General features: G+C 36.9%; 1 protein-coding gene across 3 annotated transcripts; it reads right to left on the reverse strand.

Moving 5' to 3' along the window:
- Positions 1–6,585: 6,585 nt before the first annotated feature.
- On the reverse strand, positions 6,586–16,371 carry LOC309488528 (uncharacterized protein). 3 transcript variants are annotated; one of them, XM_082156807.1, is made up of 4 exons: positions 13,963–16,371; positions 13,041–13,737; positions 12,715–12,913; positions 6,586–12,581 (listed from the first exon to the last, which is right to left on the reverse strand). In XM_082156807.1, the coding sequence occupies exon 2, from the start codon at positions 13,671–13,673 to the stop codon at positions 13,233–13,235; it is 441 nt and encodes a 146-aa protein (XP_082012933.1). In that variant the 5' UTR covers positions 13,674–13,737; positions 13,963–16,371; the 3' UTR covers positions 6,586–12,581; positions 12,715–12,913; positions 13,041–13,232. The 3 variants fall into 3 exon arrangements, with proteins under 3 accessions (XP_082012933.1, XP_082012932.1, XP_082012931.1); XM_082156806.1 differs by having other exon boundaries at positions 6,586–12,913; positions 13,041–13,731; XM_082156805.1 differs by having other exon boundaries at positions 6,586–12,913.
- Between the last annotated feature and the right edge of the window lie 2,652 nt (positions 16,372–19,023).

Genomic DNA, 19,023 nt, shown 5'->3' on the forward strand with positions numbered 1-19,023 from the left:
AAACCAAGTCAAACCAAACTAAAAAAAAATATATACAGTTTTAATGGTATATGTGGTAGCTTTAAAGTCCATGCGGTGAGAACCACCAGGAAAAGTTTGTGTGTGTGTGTGTGTGTGTGGTGTCAAACTTTGGAATGGTTTGGGGATATACAGCTCAAGCAATGCCCAAATATTCACAGATTTAAATCAAGATACAAAGAAATGGTGTTGACAAAATATAAGGCTGAGGGAGGGATCTTGATGTTCTCGGGATTGTGATTATGGGGTGATTGTTATTGTATAAAAACGGAAATAGTGATGATCATAACTGTTCTTATTGTTTATATTGATATTATAAATGGTGATATAATTACAACAGAGTGGGATATGATTACATAGCTGAGTAAATAATAATAATGATAATGACATGAGCAGATAAATGCATGACCACTATGTTGTAATTTACAACAACATTGCACTATTAATTTAGTTTTAGCACTGGTATTGATGTATTATTGTGATGTAGTAGAGATTATTATTACTATCATTGTCATTATTATTATTGATATTACTATTGTTATTATAAAACAGTGATTAAACAATATACTAGGATATGGTAATATTTTATATATTACATGATTATTATAAATACCGGAAAACATATTTGAATGTTTATGATAATGAGGATTATTACATTGCATTATTGTGATTATTTAGATGGTCATAATGCAATTGGGTATTTTGTATATAAATATTATAATATCACATAAATTATTAGTAATTTAATAGATAATGACAGCAGCTACTGTAAATGGTGTAATATAAGGAAATTAATTGGGGGTGGGAGCAAATAAGTAATTTTTCTTTCCACTCCCTTTCGAGCAAGTATTATATGTGTAATTAATGTGTGTGGATATGTGTATCATAATTGTAATGTGTATATATGTGTGTATGTGTATTTAGGTATATATGTACACATATACTGTATATGTGTGTAGTTATTATTTGTAATATATATATATATATATATATATATATATATATATATATATATATATATATATATATATATGTATATGTGTATATCGTGTTAGTATATATATATTTTAATTTCGTGTTAGTATTTTTTTTGTTGCTCGAAGTAATCAATCAATCAATCAATCAATTAATGGCAATTTAAAGGAAAATAATAATAATAATTTGCTTAAGGAAAATTAATTTTAATTTTTATAATAAACAGTCATATTTTGTTTGCATCACATAAAAGCAGAAAAATGTGTCTAGCTAATCAAAGAAGAGGTGCAAAACAAAACAAACAAAAACAAAACAAAATATAGTTTGTTTTATGATTTGCATTAGGCCTACATAAAAGCAGAAAAATGTGTCTGGCTAACCAAAGAAGAGTTGCAAAAAATAAATAAAATAAATAATGTATACACATTTTAATGGCAGTTTAAAGGATACAACAATACATTTGTTTAAAGAAATTAATTTTTAATTTTTTATGATAAACAGTCACATTTTGTTTGTATTACATAAAATCAGAAAAAGGTGTCTAGCTAACCAAAAAAGGGATGCATAACAAAGCAAAAGGTATATACAGTTTTCATGATTTGCATCGCATAAAAGCAGAAAAATGTGTCTGAGGTGTCTTAAAAAGAATCACCATTTTCGAATAATGTGAACTACAAGGAAAACATCCAAATGCATCAGCCATAATGAGAATGTGGAAGCAAAATGGAAATTCTGAATTCTTATAAAAACAGGCTTCACATTTTTTTACATACATTTTTTGTTGTTGTCTTTTTCCCCTTTTGATATTTCAGTGAAATATGCAGATGGATCTCATGCAATTTACAGAGGTCTGCAGAGGGACGACTCTACCTTATCATAGTAAAATGGTCCTTTATATGTCACCTCACACCTGTACATATTCTCACGACTCCATTTATGAGCGAGAACCGTGTACAGTCCCACAGCAGAGAACGTACCTCCAGGCTCTCTGTGCACTTGTGGAGAGCTGGCGTGTTTTTTGAGGCCTGTTGCTCCGTTCACCTTCCATGTGATCCTCACCGCTTTAGACCGTAACCCGGTGATGACACACGCAAGTGTCACTCTCTCCGAGCGCTGCATCTGAGCTCCAGCCGGCAGAAGAACAAGCACCTTCGGAGTCACCGGGCGATCAACACGGACATGTGGAACTAAAAAACATATCAATAAGATGATGATTAGTATGAAATGAGCAACCAGGAGCAAAACTACACTTAGATAGACTTCCTAAGGCATACTTTGTAATAGCTGAAAGCACATCTTACCCTCCACAAGAAGTCGAAGTCCTCTGCTAAACATCTGGTTCATTCCGTCCTTCTCGCCTGAGGCAATGCTGTAATAGAAAAGCTGCTATGAGCTACATGATCAAGACATTGAACGATTTAATTGATTTTTGTCTTGAAAATCTCACCGTAACAGAAGAAGAGAGATAGTTATGATAATCACACCCGGTGCCTTTCCATTCAAATTCATTTCTGTTTTGTTTCATTTGTTTCTTCATGTATCATATTTGCTGTGCTGCTGCAATATGATTTCCCGCTAGAGCCAGTGAAGCTTGATTTGTTTCAGTGTTGGCTCTTATAAAGTTGACACAGAGGTTGACGGTTAAGGGAAGAACGTCCCATGTGCTCAGATGTCATGTGCAGATGGTCCATTTAAAAGCAATCAACCATTACACAGCTGAATTCTTCAAGGACTAAATGAATTGGGTTTCAGGGAATTATTTGAATTATAATTATTTTTTTAATATTATTGTACTTTATTTCTATATAGTATTTTTTCATTTTTTTGCCTTAACACACTGGAATGATATAAATATATTTCAGTTAACAATATTAGCCATTATGGGGTATGTTATTTTATGCTGTTTTATTTTATGCAATCATATCTTTCACTTTTTGAAAATCACACTTAATCATTTATATTTCATCAATCATGCCACTTGTGTGAGGATTAGTACAAAAATCAATGTGCACACACAGGAAAAGTGCTCAAAATCATATGAATAGGCCACAGAAGTTTTTGGATTCTGTTCTGTGAGGCGATGGAACAAAACTGGAACTTTTCGGCCGTATGTATCAGCGGTGTGTCTGGAGGAAGAAGAATGAAGCATATGCTGAAATGAACACTCTGTCTACAGTTAAGCATGGTGGAGCTCGGTGATGCTCTGCGGCTGCTTTACATCCTCTGGCACTAGAAACCTGCAGCTTGTGGACGGCAATATGGATTCATTGAAGTATCAGGAAATCCTTGAAAACATCATGCCGTCATTGAGGATACTGAAGCTTGCATCATTGGACCTTCAGGACAATGATCCCAAGCATACCTCAAAATCCACCAAGGCTTGGTTGCAGAATAAGTCCTGGAAGATCCTACAGTGGCCATCACAGTCACCCGACTTGAACCTCATAGAAAGTCTCGGGTGGGATTTGAAGGCGGTTGCAGAACAAAAAACCCAAGAATAATACTGAACTGGAGGCCATTGCTCATGAAGAATGGGCTAATATTCCTCAGAAATTCTGCCAGAAGCTGCTGTCTGGCTATACATCTTGTTTGCAGCATAACCCATAACAGCAAAAAGGTGGTCTACTAAGTAAATATGCTTGCCATGAAGGGGTTGAATAATTGTGAGACTGCAGAAGTCGAATTTGGTGAAACCACTTGAAACAATTGTTGTGTTGAGCTATTTAATTTTAATATTGTTCATTGAATATATTAGTATTGAAATCATAAATAAATCATATGAATAATTTCGATTGCAACTATATGCTTAAATTGTAAACATTTTCTAAAGTGCAAAAAGATATAGTGAACTCTTGTTATTGTGTTTTATTAAACATTTTTTGCATGGTAAACCTGATATGGGAATATTGTTTTTTCTTTGATGTGATATGCAGCAGAGTAGCTGTATGTTAAAAACATATTTGACTGTTATTCGGTTAAGAGGGACACAAAAACAGGAAAGAGCCGTTGGTTTACTGGCAGAGACAGATGCATGTTCTATCACAACACAGCAGTGCTTCTGCACTTCTGTTCTCCTGGGATCCAACTAATCCAATTAGAACAAAGTTTGCAGGTTTTGCAATGCAAGCCAGAAATATTTGAGCATTGAAAAGACAGCTTTCATTATGGAAATAGAATGCCTGAAATAGTGTAAAAATGCATGTTTATTTTCCCCTATAAATACTGTAAAGTTAATTTGCACAGAGATGCATTTAAGATAAGCCAAGTCAAGTCACCTTTATTTATATAGTGCTTTATACAATACAGATTGTTTCAAAGCAGCTTTACAGTGATAACAGGAAAAATAATACATTTCGGCTGTTGTCCAGCTGAAGCCAGTTCAGTGTTGAATCAGTTCTGTTGTAAAGATCATCAATTACATTAGTTCATTTTATCTTTAAAGTTCTGGAAAAAGATGTCATCGTCCAGCTCAGTTCTCACACAACAGCGTCAGTACAGTCAGATCAATAATACTGTTGAATATTCAAGCATTTGTATTCAATTGTAAAATATTTGCGTATGGTTTTTGTCTGAAAACCCGCAATAATAAGTGCCAGTGTCATTACGCGAAGTTGTGATGATTTGTAAGAGGTGACGGAGGTTTAACCCTTCCCTGGTTAAGATGGCATATCTGCTCTGGTCCAGTCGCATGCCGTAGCGCACCTGTGAAGTGTTGGTCACGTTGTAGGAGAGGATCAACTCTGGCCCCTGCCCGGGACCCTGTTTGTACCAGCTCAAAACCCCCTGGCTGCTGTTGGGAATCAGTGGGCAGCTCAGTGTGACATTTTGACCTTGCTGCACAGAGACGTTCAAAGAAGTCTTCCAGAAAAAGCCTGAAATTACATGCACACTTAAATATTTATATAGTCAAAGTGTAAATAATACAATTAGATGAGCATGAATGTTCTCAAAATTGTTATATTGTTTTAATAATTGTTTTTTGTTCATTAACATTATACAATTATTAAAAGAGCAGCAAAAATTATAAAAAATGAACACAAAAACAATGTTTATTTAAACATCAAATAACAAACTAAATATGTGGAGAAAATATGATTTTGAAACACTTACAGTGCAGTGCAAGAGACAGAAGTGAAAACAGCTTTATGTTGCTTGTTTGAAGATCCATTGTTTTATCATCTAGTTAGACGAGAACTGTTGAAATTTGGCTGTCTGTATGATGCCACTTCCTGTAGGATGGTGAGTTTAGTCCTTACAGTCTTAAGAGTCTCTCAGGAGAAATGAACCCGCTGAAGGGCGGTTCAGCGCGCATGTCAATGTCTGCCTTGTGTTAGATGAGTGAATCTCTCCATAGAAATTAAACTTATAACAGAGCCACAAACCTTTATACCTAATGCAGTGGTTCTCAACTGAGGGTCATGACCCCAAAATTATACATGCAAATAAAAATAAGGCAATACAATCATGCATAGTTTGAAGGGAAATAAATAGGCTTATTAACAGTTAAAAGTGATTATAAACACTTCTTATGCAGCATCTTTTACTTTTGACCAAGGGCTGCACATCCAAGTATAGGTTATTTACAGAATATTGGCATAATTTTCATAATGTATCTAAACTCTTGTTTTTCTAGAAACAATATTTAGTTGCTTTTAAAAGTCTATGAAACATGCTTTTTGACGTCAGGTGGTGTAGTTCCAGCACCTACCAACAGGGGTACCTGCAACAAACACTTCATAAATTGCACATTTCTTGCACAAGGCTTAGGGTTACTGAAGTTAGATTAAAATAACCCAGAGTCACTCAAAACACCAATAAAAAGATTTGGAATAACCCAAAGCAAAAAATGTATGTTAACTAAGAAATGGTAGACTATTTTCCACTGACTGGTTTTTTACAACTGACTTCAATACAGAACAATTGTAAAGCTGTTAAGACATCCAAACTCTTGAAAAGGATACTTGATGTATTAGATGTATGATGGATTGGTTTTTTTTGATAGAAAATGCAAAATTGCGATCTTTTATTTTTCAATTTTTTTTATAGATTCAAGTGTTTTGTATGACTCTGTATCCCCCATTTCTATTATTGCAAAAAAAAAAGTGAGTTTCCTGTCAACTTAGATTTCACCTCAACGAAATTACTTCATTATTATGAAATATTTTAACATTATGGATACCTGACGCTGTGATTTCATTTGTCCCATATAGTGAGGCGCCGAAATAAATTCTTGGCTGAAACTGAAAAACATACCTCTGGACAGCTGTATTTTCTGATTTTCTTAGTTTTTTTTATTATTTGCTTTGGTACTATTTTCACAAGTAAGGTGTACGTGTCCTACATGTAATTATTGCTCCTGTCTGCCGTGAGTGTTTTTGCTTCGGTGCTGTAAGCTCCGTCTTAGCCTCGTATTTCCTTGTTTTGAACCAGAATTTACTACAATTTCTAGTTGTTTATACTACTACTAAATACGGCTTGCCCAACATCGCTGGCTTCCGTTGCTACTAGCACAACACGGTAGTAATTCGCTAGCCTGCTAACGCGCCACCCGTGCGCTCAGCTATTTTTATTTATTTATTTGTCTCTCGCGCGCTCGCGCCTTTGAGTTCATAAAAGCTCAGGTGAGTAAGAATCACTCAACAAACACGGTGAGTAATGTCTTGTCCTGTTATTATCATGCGTCGCGTCTGAATGCGTTGTTGTTTTTGGAGCTCTATCGATTTGATTTATAATTCTTGATTTTTCTCGCTGCCTGCTGTGAGTGTGTTTGCTTCGGAGCTGTAAGCTCCGTCTTAGCCTCGTATTTCCTTGTTTTGAACCATCATTTACTACAATTTCTAGTTGTTTATATTACTAACGTTACTAAATACAGCTTACCCAACCCTGACGCATAACACGCTAGTAATTCGCTAGCCTGTTAACGCGCCACCCTTGCGCTCAGCTATTTTTATTTATTTATTTTCTCTCGCGCCTTTGAGTTCATAAAAGCTCAGGTGAATAAGAAACACTCAACAAACACGGTGAATAATGTCTTGTCCTGTCATTATCATGCGTTGCGTCTGAATGCGTTGTTGTTTTTGGAGCTCTATCGATTTGACATTATTTTTCTCTTTAAACCCGCTTACAACGAACATTTTCTACTTTTCCTCACTGAGAAGCACTACTGCTCAAACCTCATTGTTACAACGCGGACTGTTGAGCAGACGCGTCTCAAGCCTATTAGTGATCCAACGCTGCATACTCTTAAAGGTTACGTCCGTGGATCACGGCTGAACGCGTCTTCTCCACACTCACTTATAAACAAACACTTTTTTTTCTACTCTACACCCCTACCACTAAAAAACCTCATAGTTACAACGCGGACTGTTGAGCAGACGCGTCTCAAGCCTATTAGTGATCCAACGCTGCATACTCTTAAAGGTTACGTCCGTGGATCACGGCTGAACGCGTCTTCTCCACACTCATTTACAAACAAACTTATAATATAAATTAGTATTAATATTGATAGCATCACTGGTAGCTTCGTTGCTAACTCACTGTCCATCTGTTAAAATGGCGAATATATCAGATGTAAGTAGTCTACCGCTTGGTGCAGGTGAGGACACATTTGAGCTTCACGCACTGCAGTCTGAGCTGGAAGCTGTTGAGAAACAGATCCACAACCTTTTATTGAGACAGGCCGAGCTGAGAGACCGGTGTTTGGCTCTTGAAACATCACGCGCCGACGCACACAAATCAGTGTTTAACGTTACTAACCCGCTGACTCCGACCGCGTCTACTCCGTGCGTTCCTCAGCATCGGTCGCAATCAGCCATGGTCTCGTTCACTCCGGCTCCAACACGCCACCACGAAGCCTGGGTGGTTCCGCAGCGGAAGACGCGAGTCAGGTTTAGACCAAGACTTTCTCCGACCCTCCCGGTTTTCGAGTTATCGACACAAAACCGCTTCTCCCCTCTACGCGAAACAGAACGCGATGCTGTGATCATCGGCGATTCCATCGTTCGGCACGTACACGCTACGTTAGGTACAAGTAAGGTGCAAAGTCACTGCTTCCCTGGTGCTCGTGTTTCTGAAATCGCTGCTCGCGTTCCCGAGATCCTGAACGGTGACGAGCGCGTCGGAACTGTGGTCCTGCACGCGGGAGTGAACGACATCAGGCTGCGCCAGACGGAGATTCTGAAGAAAGACTTCAGGAATCTAATCGATACGGTACGCAGCACATCGCCTGAAACAACGATCATTGTGTCAGGACCGCTTCCCACGTACCGACTAGGGCATGAAAAGTTCAGCAGATTATTTGCGCTAAATGAATGGTTAATGTCATGGTGCAATGAGCAGAAACTGCTCTTTGTAAATAATTGGAATCTGTTTTGGGAGCGTCCTAGGCTTTTCCGTGCTGATGGCTTACACCCAAGCAGATTCGGAGCGGATCTTCTGTCAGATAACATCTCCAAAATGTTAAATACCCTTTGACTAGTAACCAAAAGTCCAAATCATAGTCTCTGCTGCACCAATTCAACTGATATAAATACTAGTGTAGAACATTGCATAGAAACCGTGTCTATTCCTCGTTTAGTGAGATCAAATAATAAATCTAATGCAGGATCTAGGAAAAATCTAATTGTTATTAAAACAGAAAATGTTGCTATTAGTAAACAAAAACTATTTCTAAAGCTAGGTCTTCTAAACATTAGATCACTCACACCTAAGGCAGTTATTGTAAATGAAATAGTCACAGATAATAGCTTCGATGTACTTTGCCTTACTGAAACCTGGCTTAAACCAAATGATTATTTCGGTATTAATGAGTCTACTCCTCCTGGATACTGTTATAAGCATGAGCCCCGTCTGATTGGCCGTGGCGGAGGTGTTGCAACCATTTATAAAGATATTCTAAATGTTACTCAGAAAACGGGTTATAAGTTTATTTCATTTGAAGTACTTGTACTAAATGTTACGCTCTTAGATGTTAGAAAAACATCCCTATTATCTCTAGCCTTGGCTACCGTATATAGACCGCCAGGGCCTTACGCTGATTTCCTAAAAGAGTTTGCAGATTTTCTCTCAGACCTATTAGTCAATGTCGGTAAAGCATTAATTGTTGTAGATTTTAACATACACGTAGATAATCCAAATGATGCGTTAGGAGCTGCGTTTACAGATTTATTAAATTCATTTGGGGTCAAGCAAAACGTCACCGGACCAACTCATCGTCTTAATCATACACTCGATTTAATTATATCACACGGAACCGATCCAACCGATATAGATATCATTCCACAAAGTGATGAAGTCACTGATCACTACATGGTAACTTGCATATTACGTACTGCTGTAATATGTCATGCGGCGTCGCGTTATCAACCAGGCAGAACAATCCTCCCATCCACCATAGATAATTTCTCAAATTGCTTATCTAATCTGTCTCAGCTGCTGCCTGAACCCAAACAAACAGATGAACTAGAAGAACTAACTAGCACTATGAGCACCATTCTCTCTAGAACATTGGATGTGGTTGCACCTATTAAATTAAAAAAGGTCAGAGAGAAAAATAAAGCACCATGGTATAACAATACTACGCATGTTGTAAAGAGAGAAACCCGTATTTTGGAGCGTAAATGGAAACAAACTAATTTAGAGGTCTTTAGAATCGCGTGGAAAGACAGTATGTCACGTTATAAAAAGGCCCTAAAAGAGGCCAGGGCTGAGCACCTCCGCAAACTAATAGAAAACAACCAAAACAATCCAAGGTTTCTATTTAACACCGTGGCTAGACTAACAAATAAACAGACGTCACCCGAACAAAATATCCCGTTACAGTTCAGTAGTAATGATTTCATGAACTTCTTCACTGAGAAAATAGAAAGCATCAGAACCACAATTATAAACGTTCAATCTTCAATCGCGCCTTACAATTCAGCTTCAATTATCACCCCGAAAGAACAATTACAGTGCTTTACAACTATAGAACAAAAAGAGTTAAATAAACTTATCACTTCATCTAAAACAACAACATGTTTATTAGATCCTATACCAACTAAACTACTGAAAGAAGTGTTATCTGTAGTGGAAGAGCCTCTCCTCAATATTATTAACTCGTCTTTATCTTTAGGTCATGTTCCAAGAACATTTAAACTGGCAGTTATAAAACCTCTCATTAAGAAACCACAATTAGATCATAATAATCTAGCAAATTATAGACCCATTTCAAATCTTCCATTTATGTCTAAAATATTAGAAAAAGTGGTGTCCGCTCAACTGGGCTCTTTCTTGCAACAAAATGATATCTATGAAAAGTTTCAGTCTGGATTCAGACCGCATCATAGCACTGAAACTGCGCTCGTTAAAATCACAAATGATTTACTTTTAGCTTCTGACCAAGGCTGTATCTCAATACTAGTTTTACTTGATCTTAGTGCTGCGTTCGATACTATAGATCACACAATACTCTTAGATCGACTACAAAATTATACTGGTGTTCAAGGACAAGCACTAAGCTGGTTCAAATCATACCTATCTGACCGCTACCATTTTGTCTATTTAAATGGAGAAAAATCGATCATAACTCCAGTAAACTATGGAGTGCCGCAGGGATCTGTATTAGGCCCTCTGTTATTTTCAATATATATGATGCCACTTGGAAATATTATAAGGAAACATGGAATTAGTTTCCATTGTTATGCTGATGACACTCAAATATATATTTCATCACGGCCGGATGAAAACGCTACATTTTCCAAATTGACAGAGTGTGTTAAAGATATAAAAGATTGGATGACACGTAATTTTCTTTTATTAAATCCAGACAAGACAGAGGTAATACTTATCGGTTCAAAAAACCGCCCACAAAACCTCGCACAATACAACTTTAACATCATAGGATGTCCTGTTACTTTATCCTCTACAGTAAAAGACCTGGGTGTTATACTCGATTGCAACCTGTCTTTTGAAAATCATATTTCTTATGTTACAAAAACAGCCTTTTTCCACCTTAGAAACATTGCTAAGCTACGTAATATGCTATCAGTTTCTGATGCAGAAAAGTTAGTTCATGCATTCATGACCTCGAGACTGGATTACTGTAATGCTTTATTAGCTGGTTGTCCTGCATCCTCAATAAACAAGCTACAGTTAGTCCAAAATGCCGCCGCTAGAGTTCTTACGAGATCAAGAAAATATGATCATATAACACCGATTTTATCATCACTGCATTGGTTACCTATAAAGTTCCGTATTAATTACAAGGTATTGCTACTGACTTATAAAGCCCTAAACGGCTTAGCTCCAGTCTATTTAACGGATCTTCTATCGCCCTATAATCCATCGCGCTCTTTGAGATCACTAAATTCAAGGCTTTTGGTCATACCTAGGATATCCAGAACCACCAAGGGAGGGAGAGCATTTTCACATTTGGCTCCAAAACTCTGGAATAGTCTTCCTGATACTGTTCGTTGCTCAGACTCGCTCTCCCAGTTTAAAACTAGATTAAAGTCGCATCTCTTCAGCCAGGCATTCATATAATCCTACAGTTCAAACTACAATCCGGCCTCTATCCAATGCCAGAGGAGAACTGGCCACCGACTGAGCCTGGGTTCTCCCAAGGTTTTTTTTCTCCATTAAGGCACCTGATGGAGTTTTAGGACACCATTAGGTCACTTGATGGAGTTTTTCGGTTCCTTGCCACTGTTGCCTTTGGCTTGCTCAGTTGGGGATATTTTGGGGATATCTAATTTAATTTTATCAATCAATAAATTCCTCTTGAAACAAACTTTGTTGTATTATTTTAATTTAATACTGTGAAGCTGCTTTGATGCAATCTGTATTGTGAAAAGCGCTATACAAATAAACTTGACTTGACTTGACTTGACTTATTGATCCTTCACTTGAAGACATCCTCTACAATCATTTGGGCAAATTTTCAGATAACTGTAACATACTCTAATTAAATGTACACAGTTAAATAAAACAACTTAACTAAATGAAAACATAACATTTAGCATACATTACATTCACTTGGATTAAGCCTGTCTTGGGCATTCGGCCATACAGTAGATTCTCGTCCACATCACAATGAATGTCATCATTGTTCATGCACCTTGGGAAAAACCTTTTGGCATGGCGAATCAATGCTTGGCATTGGTCTACACTACATGTCATCACATGCCTCATCCATGGCCTGAAGAGGGTGGCGCTCTCAAGGGGTTGGCGATCATAGAGTAGACCTTCCACCTCCATGCTGAAAAAAAATTCCTCAATAGGGTTGAGGAAAGGCGAGTATGGGGGCAGATAGAGGGTCATAAATCGGGGATGGGCCTGAAACCATGCTTGAACCAACTCTGCATGGTGGAACCTGACATTGCCCACACAATTACATAGGTGACCTCTTCACCTTGACAGGCAGGCTCAACTTCACTGAGGAACTCAATGAGATGTGGAGCCAAGTAATGGCTTGCGTTCTACCACACCATCTTCAGAGACAGCTGTGCACATGGAGATGTTTCCTCCACGTTTTGGCCAGGTTAAAGCCCACGTCATCAACAAAAATGTACTTGTCATGGTTCACATCAGCATTTAAGCACCATCACCCTCTGAAAAATATATTTCAGTAAGCTCTTTTTACAGTGTAGTTCCAATATACATGAAGTAGGCGATGCATCAAACAGTAACTTACTGATGAATTTACTCGCAAAAAGGCACAAGGTAGATGTGTTTCATTGATACCTGGTGCCTCTTCAAAAGGCGTGCAACTGTTGGTAGGCTGATGGATGCCACATTGGCAAAAGTGTCATTGCTCTCCTAAATTGCGGGCTTTATTTCCAACAAGCGTATAACATTCCTGGCCCTCACCATTTCCACCACTGCCCACTCCTGCTGGTCGGTCAGCACACGGCCACCACCACTATGGGGTTTTCTGTCAATTCTAAGCATAGAACAGAGTATACTGTCAACAGATCAAACTGTAAGAATACTGTAACATGTTTGAATTTGCATGCATTACAATTTACTGTAAGGGTAACGGTAAAGCATAGTATATCCTTCACACTTACCAGTTTTCTGGGGAAAAGTTTCAGATGATGGAATTGACAGTTGATCTTTTTAGATTTGGATCAGGTAATCTGGAAGCCTCTGCCATCGTAAGTCCTCGGTTCACTACGTGATCAACAATGATGGCCGGGACTTCATTAGAGACAACAGTTCTGCCTCCTTCTCTCTGATGACCAACCCTTCGACAGGCCCCATCATCCCATGCCTACTTCTCTGTTGGTGCCCATGCCTACTTCTCTGTTGGTGCCCATGCCTACTTCTCTGTTGGTGCCCATGCCTACTTCTCTGTTGGTGCCCATGCCTACTTCTCTGTTGGTGCCCATGCCTACTTCTCTGTTGGTGCCCATGCCTACTTCTCTGTTGGTGCCCATGCCTACTTCTCTGTTGGTGCCCATGCCTACTTCTCTGTTGGTGCCCATGCCTACTTCTCTGTTGGTGCCCATGCCTACTTCTCTGTTGGTGCCCATGCCTACTTCTCTGTTGGTGCCCATGCCTACTTCTCTGTTGGTGCCCATGCCTACTTCTCTGTTGGTGCCCATGCCTACTTCTCTGTTGGTGCCCATGCCTACTTCTCTGTTGGTGCCCATGCCTACTTCTCTGTTGGTGCCCATGCCTACTTCTCTGTTGGTGCCCATGCCTACTTCTCTGACAGATCCCTTGTCCACAAGCTTTTCCTGTTCCTTACTGTCAATCCTGCTCCTTGGTTGAAAGAAAAGTATTGTGAGCATTGCATTGTGAATGACAAATACTTCATATGAAAGGTATTTCTTTGACACACTGAATAGGTGCAGTGAAAAAAATGTCTAATTTTGTATATTATTCTTAATCAACTGAACATGTGATTACATGTTTGAAAAAAATCTAATAATAATTTTGATGACTTGTAGTGTTTCTGATACTGCACTAAACTGGTTTGAGTCCTACCTTTCAGATCAAAAGCAGTTGCTATGGGTGTGTTACATTTTGGTTGAAGCAGGATCCAAGTGCAGTGGTCTTTTACTAAATAAACTCAAAACTTCACCTATACAACCGCAAACTCAGGATTCAGGAACAGCCCAACCAACATGAAGCAACAATAAGAACTGGCAAAGACTGAACTAAACAAAGGGCTTAAATACACAGACAGACAAGCTAAACAAGATAACAAGGGGGCGTGGCTAAAAAGAACCACCTGGGGAGACTAATCAACATAACAGGGAACTGCTAAACATGGGACAAGACAGGGGAACACAGACATGAATCATGACAGGGTGGTTGCAGGTCTGAAGTTGCTGTGATGCAATCAGGCGTTATTCCTCAGGGATCAATTTTGGGCCCTTTACTCTTTTGCATCAAAATGTTTCCTTTTAAGATCACTTGGTCTTTCATTTTTATGCAGATGACACCCAGATTTACATACATTCAAAACCTGATAATCATGTGGCTGTTGCCTTTCTGTCTCAATATATTTCTGAGATAAAAAAAATGGATGTCTCGAATTTTTCTTTGTCTTAACCGTGACGATACTGAGGTTATGCTCATTGGTTCACCCCACTACGTAAAACTGGGTCTTTAACTTTAAATGTGGATGGCTCTGTTTTCGAATTTCAAACAAAATTAAAATCTTTGGGGGTGATATTTTAACATCTGATCCTAATTTAACATTTGACCCTCATGTCCAGAATACTGTCAACACATGTTTGTTTTTTTCCATCTTAGAATCGTTGCCAGACTACATCCTATGTTGTCATTTTCAGTGGCTGAAAAGTGAATTAACATTTTTGTATTTTCTCGCATGGATTATTGCAATGCTCTACTGGCGGGGGTTTCAAAAGCTACTCTAAACAAATTACAGTTTGTTAAAAATTCTGCCGCCAGAATCCTGACTAGGACCAGGACAACGGATCATTTCACTCCTATTTTCAGAGTCCTTACGCTGGCTCCCTGTCAGGTTTCGTGTTGAATTTAACCCTTTCACGCATAGTGGTCACTACAGTGGACAGCTATTAAAAAAGTATTTTCTTGAATTTGCACGGGTTTTTATGGCAAAGTTGCACATCAGCCTCTTCATTGGACCCTGGTGCATCATCCTATAAATTGCAACCAAGTGGCAAGCCTTTGTGTTTAAATTTTTTCCCTCTCCAAGCCCAGATGGCAAAGGGTCAGTCAGACATGCCAAGTTGCTCCGGAATATCCACCCATTCCTTCTATCCTAGGAGACTCTTGTAGGTAAAAAAAATATTGCAGCATCAAGCAATATCTAATGAGTCATATCACAGTAAAATTTTCCAAGTTTTGATTTTAGATTGAGAGAAAACTCTGATTAATCACATGTCCACTGTAGTGGACGTCATGCATCAATTGCTATATTTCAGCTACAGTTCATAATTATATTGTGAATATTGTTTTTGAAATTTAAAACTTAAAAACTTAATATGCAGTGACTTTTTTACTGTAAATAAATGTACTTGTATTATTAGAATGTAATTTTCATTGACATCGAAAAAAGTCATGTGATTACATAATGTATGACACTTGTAATGCATTACTTTACTTGTTGGATCAAAAAGTAATCTGATTACGTAATGCATGTTACTTGTAATGCGTTTCTTTACTCATAACATCAAAAAGTAATCTGATTACGTAATGCATGTTACTTGTAATGCGTTTCTTTACTCGTTACATCAAAAAGTAATCTGATTACGTAATGCATGTTATTGTAATGCGTTTTTTTTTACTCATAACATCAAAAAGTAATCTGATTACGTAATGCATGTTACTTGTAATGCGTTTCTTTACTCGTTACATCAAAAAGTAATCTGATTAGGTAATGCACATTACTTGTAGTTAATTACTTGTTAGATAAAAAAGTAATCTGATTAGGTAATGCATGTTACTTGTAACACATTACTTTACTTGTAACATCAAAAAAGTAATCTGAATGCATTATGCATGTTACTTGTAATGCATTACCCCCAACACTGATCATTTCAGATGAGATTGAAAAAAAAACGTATCGCTAGGTTTTCTCAGAGGAGGGCTATGATAGAAATGTGCATGTCCATCTTGAACATAATCAGAATTATCAGCTAATAAGGGTAAATCTCCATACTCTGGTGCACTGGAGGGAGCATCTGAGTGGTTTCCACAGTTGTACCTTGACAGGCTGTAGAAAATTCTGATGGAATCACGTCCTCATGTTCTGATATCAAAGATACGAGAAGTGCAACTTGTATGAAGTTGTATGAAGCCTTTGCAATATTTTGCATTTATATTTTTTGTATATATTTTATAGTTTTCACATGATTTGATATAATTGTATTGATTGGTTTGTTAAATCAACATACTTTATCTGTTTGATTATTGTCTTATATTTAATATAGTATATCTTAAGTTTAAACCATAACCGCATGCTGTCCACTCAAGTGGACATCTGAAGATCTCTTTGAAAAATTTGTAAAAAAATTAAATAAAAATCAATTCTTGTTTTTCATGCCCTAAGAGCAATAAAAACACATAGGAAAAAAAATCCTGACTGAGGTTATCATAATTCATGCATGAAAGGGTTAAAAATTCTCATGCTTACCTATAAGGCTTTGCATGGTTTTTGGCTCCTCAATATTTTGTCAGAACTCTTCAGAATCAGAATCTCGTCAGAATCCCTTACATACCAACGTGTGATCTCCGCTCCTCTGAAGCTGGTCTTTTAGCTGTCCCGCCAACTCGTTTAAGATTTATGGATGCTAAGACTTTCTCTTCATTTGCTCCAAAACTATGGAACTTTCTGCCCTCTGAGATTAGGAAAGTGAAATCTCTCCCTCAAAACGTATTTAGGGTAGCTATTATTTGATTTATTTGACTATACTTCTCACTATTGTATTCTATACAATTTATTTATTCAATTGTTTTGATAACATGTTTTTATTTTTGTAATGTATATCTGAATATACTTCAATTTTATGAATGCATTTCTTTTAAATTAATGTATTCATCTTTTGATTTTTTGTTGAAATTTTGTCAGGTTTTGGTCACTTCTGGATACAAAATTGTCCCCAAAATATAGTTAATTAGGTACACACACACACACACACACACACACACACACACACACACACACACACACACACACACACACACACACACACACACACACACACACACACACACACACACACACACACACACACACACACACACACACACACACACACACACACACACACACACACACACACACACACAGAGATGCTCGTATCTCTCAACTGTAAACAAGCGCGACCTTGTTGCTGTCAACATATCAACTATCATCAGTTGTCGTTTACATCCAATTTACATTAAACCTGGATCACTTCATGTCAACAACATTTTAGATCCGGCTTATACATCATTTGTATAAATTTAACTTTATTGCAGTTCACTTATATAGTCCTGTAATGTGACAAATTATTCTTTTAAAGTACAAATGTTCCATGTAGTTTCTAAACGAATATGATTTCATTAAATGTATAAAAATTATTCAAAAATAGTTGATTCTAGTTTAGAATAGTTTAGTTGATAATTTTGGTAGTCACATTATAGGACATTTCTACCATCCATGACATTTCCTTACATACACAATACTAGCAATACATATATCAGAGTCTGGCATGTTTTATGCACCAGTTATTTGATCACTGATCAGAAACAGTATTAAAAAAATGCTTTCTGCCTTATATGCTTTCTGCCTTATCTGTCTTACTGTGAATGAAGCAGTTGTTGTATTTCTCATCATCTCAGTTAATAATTATTAACAGAACATTAAATAAGACTGTGTGTACATAAAAGTAACTTTTTGTTTCTCAATCTGGAATCTTGAACCTGATATTTATGCCCAGAGTACGAGTAGTCACAAATGGAGATCTAGAGATCTGTTGGAGTACAAATTCATTAGGCTAGTGAGTGAGTCAGAGCATTGGTGCAAAATGCTTGTCAGAGTGCTTTGTTATTCTTGGCTGGGTTTACGGCATTCGGTAGATCTTGACAAAGAACAAGAGTAATGTGGAAAACCTGCTGGCTGTTAAGAGACTGCCAACATTCGATATATATATACCCTGTAAAGGATTGAAATATAAATAGAACTTTTTGAAAAAGTGCAGTTTATTGAACCTTTATAATTCAATGCAATTCAATGAAGATTGAGAGATATAAAAATGAACGTTTTGTTGATAATTTAAAGGCTATTGGAATTTGTGTATCAAATACGAGGCTATAGGGTTAATACTTTATCTTTAGTACATTATAAAATGTTTACATTTTATTTAATTAAATAAGGAATAACCACAACCCTCATATAACAAGGGGTTTGGAAAATGGATGGATGAATGACACGATACAATAAATAATCTTCCACCACCAGAACTGTGCAAAACCACCAGATGCTATTAATCTTCCCAAGTCTGACAAAATCTATTTCAAAATGCACCAGAATCTTGCAAAAGTTCATAATTCAAACACAGGAATCCATTACAAGGGGGGGCCGTGGCCCATGGAAACAGCCGCCACCCTTCACATTATGTAATCACCCCCCAACTGATGACTCATCACTCGCAGGAAACATTGAGCAGCAGAATTTCGAAGGTCTGTTCTAACTCAAACCAGCACGCACTGCTCAAAACTGCTGCTCTTTAATGAGCAGAGGACGCTTATGTTCAGTCTATGAAGATTCAATATATACCAGTATATATATATATATATATATATATATATATATATATATATATATATATATATATATATATATATATATATATATATATATATATATATATATATATATATATATATATATGTATGTATGTGTATGTATGTGTATGTATATATATATATATATATATATATATATATATATATATATATGTATATAATATACATATACATACATATATATATATATATATACATACATATACATACATACATATATGTATGTATGTATATGTATATGTATATATATATATATATATATAT

This window comes from Leuciscus leuciscus, assembly GCF_965113295.1.
Source record: "Leuciscus leuciscus genome assembly, chromosome: 23".
Classification (NCBI taxonomy): Eukaryota; Metazoa; Chordata; class Actinopteri; order Cypriniformes; family Leuciscidae; genus Leuciscus; species Leuciscus leuciscus.

What these genes read in the sequence shown, in the direction of transcription:
- LOC309488528 (XM_082156806.1), bottom strand. Translation starts at nt 13,673, where the DNA reads ATGGGCACCAACAGAGAAGTAGGCATGGGCACCAACAGAGAAGTAGGC.